This window comes from Oncorhynchus tshawytscha, linkage group LG17 (genome assembly GCF_018296145.1).
Source record: "Oncorhynchus tshawytscha isolate Ot180627B linkage group LG17, Otsh_v2.0, whole genome shotgun sequence".
Classification (NCBI taxonomy): Eukaryota; Metazoa; Chordata; class Actinopteri; order Salmoniformes; family Salmonidae; genus Oncorhynchus; species Oncorhynchus tshawytscha.
The window spans coordinates 23,626,373-23,630,096 of record NC_056445.1 but is presented as its reverse complement, the minus strand read 5'-3'; the positions used below and the strand labels follow the sequence as shown (position 1 = coordinate 23,630,096).

At 49.2% G+C, this 3,724-nt stretch overlaps 1 protein-coding gene across 1 annotated transcript; it reads left to right on the top strand.

The window, feature by feature from the left end:
• Window positions 1-324: 324 nt before the first annotated feature.
• Window positions 325-3,424, top strand: LOC112235494 (extracellular matrix protein 2-like). The gene is made up of 4 exons (XM_042299989.1): window positions 325-829; window positions 1,057-2,122; window positions 2,327-2,940; window positions 2,982-3,424. Exons 1-4 carry the CDS (start codon window positions 325-327, stop codon window positions 3,422-3,424), a joined length of 2,628 nt encoding a protein of 875 aa, XP_042155923.1.
• The last annotated feature ends 300 nt before the right edge of the window (window positions 3,425-3,724 follow it).

Sequence of the window (3,724 nt, the reverse complement as noted above, 5' to 3'; positions counted from 1 at the left end):
GTACACTTGAATTCAGATGTTTCCACACTGCATAGGAATAATGTTTTTTCAAACTAACCAAGTCTGTTAACATATCCCAGACTTATTCAGGCAACCTAGTCACAGGTTTGAAACGAACCGGAGCCATTTGCCCAATTTTGGTAATTAATTTAAAGTACTGTAAGAAGTGGTTTTATTTTATAATACTTCTATTCTTTTATGAAAAAACACCTGCAAACTTTGTAAAATCTCTGTCAATATGGCCCACTTTGTCTGTCATTTTGTAGCGATGCCTAATCTTGAGTGTCAATACTAAGATACTGCTGGGTGTGTCTAGGAGTGGAAATGATCCTCATAGAAGACTTGGTCAGAGAAACAGATCCCTGGTCAGACTGGAGACCTGAGAGACTGAGGGAGACCACAGCAGCAGACGAAGATGAGGGTGAAGAACTCACTGCAACCCACCCTGAAGAGGGGAGGGAGGAAGAGGGGAGGAGCGAGGAAGGACTAACTCTAGAGACTGACTCTGAGAAGTGGAGAATAGAGGAGGAGAAGGGGGCAGCAGAGCAGGAGGGCCATGAGGAAGAGCGAGGGATGGAGGAAGAGAGAAAGCTGGTTGGAGGGCTTGATTACAGAGAGAAGAAGATATTTGAAAATGGGGAGATAGAAGCTGATGAGGAACATGAAGAGGAGGAGGAGAGAAGAGATAATGGAGAGGGGAGACATGAAGAAGGGATTAGATTAGATGATGAGGAGAGAGGTGTTAAGGAACAGAGAGCATATGGAGGAGAGGAGAAACTAGAAGAAGACCGGAGAGTTGGGGAAGTTAAAGAACCCAGTGTAGATCAAGGCGAGAGAGACTACTTAGTTGTTACACACATAGACCTCCCCCCTCCAACCAGCACTTCCTCCTCTCCTGTAGAAAAAGTAGCAGACACTCAACCTGTTAATCAAGCTATCAACAAACCCATGTCCCCTCCCCCTGTAGCTATGCCTGTTCTACTTTATGATGTCACTCCTCCACCTGCCACTCAACATGACCCTCCCCCAGTTACACCCTCTACCCCCTCTCTCAAGTTCCAGAGTCTGCCACTCATGCTCTCGCTCAACCTGCCAGTCATATCCAAGACCCGGCTCCAGAGGCAGAGGAGGCCATCTCATTGGTGGACAGTGAGCTCATTGTGGTTCAGAGTGTGACTGACAGCTCCCAGACAAATCTCAGGGAGGGGGAGAGTTTTGTTTCGCAGGCGATGGAGGTCAAAGTTGGCCCAATTATCAAGGTTTCAGTCAATGGCAATCAGACTGAGAGGAACAGCATTGTCTTTCTCAAAGAGACAAAAAATACAGTCAAGCAGCTAAAGTCTACAGACAAACCAAAACAAGCAAAACCCACAGCCAAGGAACTGCAACCTACAGCCAAACCAAAAGAGATGACAAAACCAACAGCCAAACCCAAAGTGACTGTACAGACAAACTCCACATCCAAAACACAACAGACAAACCATACACCCAAAACACAACAGGCAAAACCCACAGCCAAGGAACTGCAACCTACAGCCAAACCAAAAGAGATGACAAAACCAACAGTGACAGTACAGACAAACCCTACACCCAAAACACTAGACACAAAGTCTATACCCAAAACACTACACACAAACTCCACATCAAAAACACAACAGACAAACCATACACCCAAAACACAACAGACAAAACCTACACCCGAAACACATCTGACAAAGCCTACACCTGAAACACAACTGACAAAGCCTAGACCTGAAACACAACTGACAAAACCTACACCCAAAACACTACAGGCAAAACCTACACACAAAACACTACAGACGAAACCTACATCCAGAACACAACAGACAAAACCTTCACCCAAAACACAACAGACAAAACCTACAGCCAAACCAGCAGTGTCAAAACACACAATGGAGCTGACACAGACCACCAAGAGTATCAAGACAAAGACAGTGAAACATCAAAAGAAAGACAAAATAAATGAGAGGAAAGGTAAACCTCTGAAAAAGGACAACAAAACCAAAGAGACAAAACAGGAGAAGAAGGAGGGCACAAATCCGGCATACTTCCCCTACTTCAAAGACAACTACTGTCCCCCGGAGTGTGCCTGCTATGGACGGTGAGATGTTCTCGGACTAAATCTGGCTTACTATTGCCCATTTGTAATTAATTATATTTTATCATTATGCTATTTCCATATTGTCACAGTCTTATTTAATCACCCAAACCATTTTGTACAGTAATGTGTGTTGCGTGCATAATGTATGCATCTTTACAGGTCCACATTCATTACTCCAATGTTTTCTATTGCCTTATTTCCCAGAGTGGTCCAGTGTTCCGACAAGGGGCTGGAGAAGGTTCCGTACGGCATCCCTTATAACTCCCGCTACGTCCTCCTGATGAACAACCGCATCGACAGCATTCAGCTGGACCTGCTCAATGAGTACCTGTCCATGGAGTTCCTGGTGCTCAGCAACAACCGGCTGACAGACGGCTCCATCGAGGGGGCCTTCGAGGGCATCCCGGCCCTGAGGCGGCTCTACCTGGACCGGAACCTACTGGAGAGCGTGCCCACAGACCTGCCCGCCTCCCTGGAAGAGCTGCGTCTGGATAACAACCACCTGAACGTGATGTCGGAGGGAGCCTGGGCCCACTGCCCTGGCCTGCTGGTCCTCAGCCTCAACAACAACAGCCTGGGGAATGGGAACGATACTCTCCCCGCCAGTGTGCTCTCACCTCTGGGCAGCCTGCGCACCCTCAGCCTGGACCGCAACCGGCTGGCCTCGGTGCCTCTGGGCTTACCGCTATCTATCAGGGAGTTGTACCTCCGTGGCAACCTTATCCAGAAGTTCCCAGGGGAGGCCTTCATGGGCACCTCAGAGCTGGTGATTCTGGATTTGAGCGCTAACCGGCTAACCAACCATGGCCTGCTCAGGAGTCCCTCGTCAACGCCACCCACCTGGAGAGCCTCAACTTAGAGGGCAACCAGCTCAAGAAGGTACCCCGCCACCTCCCCTCTTCCCTCAAAACCCTCAACCTGGAGGGCAACCTCATCTCCTCCGTGGGCAAAGCCTCCTTCCTCCACCTCCCCCACCTGGAGCACCTGGGCCTGGCCAGTAACAAGATAGCCAGGGTGGCCTCAGGGGCTTTCAGGGCGCTGCCCGTTCTGCACCAACTGGACCTGTGTCACAACGCCCTGAGCCAGGTGCCCAGGCAGCTGCCCTGGGGGCTACACTCAGTGGCACTCACACACAACAAGATCCACTCAGTGCCCCGCGACGCCTTCTGCTGGGGGGGTTCAGACCTCGGCCTCAGCAGCCTGGTGCTGGTGCAGCTGGAGCACAACCTCATAGACCTGGGCCACCTGGACGCAAAAGCCTTCCACTGCCTCAGAGGCTTCCAGGTGGTACACTTCTACTGAGCTGCAGTCTATAGAATCCTGCAGGACAGTCATACTGAAAGTATAGATTATAGACAATCCCACAACTGAAACCAATTGCAGGGTTTTTTCTGTTCAACATGAAAGTCCGTTGGGCTCCAACATGGCGGTAAAATGTTCTGCAATACAAATAGAGAAACAAACATCATGCCGGGAGCTGATTTTGATTCAACATTACAAGGTAACAATGCAAGATGGCCAGTTGAGTGAACTTGGATCTCCATGTGGATAGCTATACTGTACTGTATGTCGTTGCTTGGGTAAAGCTGTGATTGATGGAAG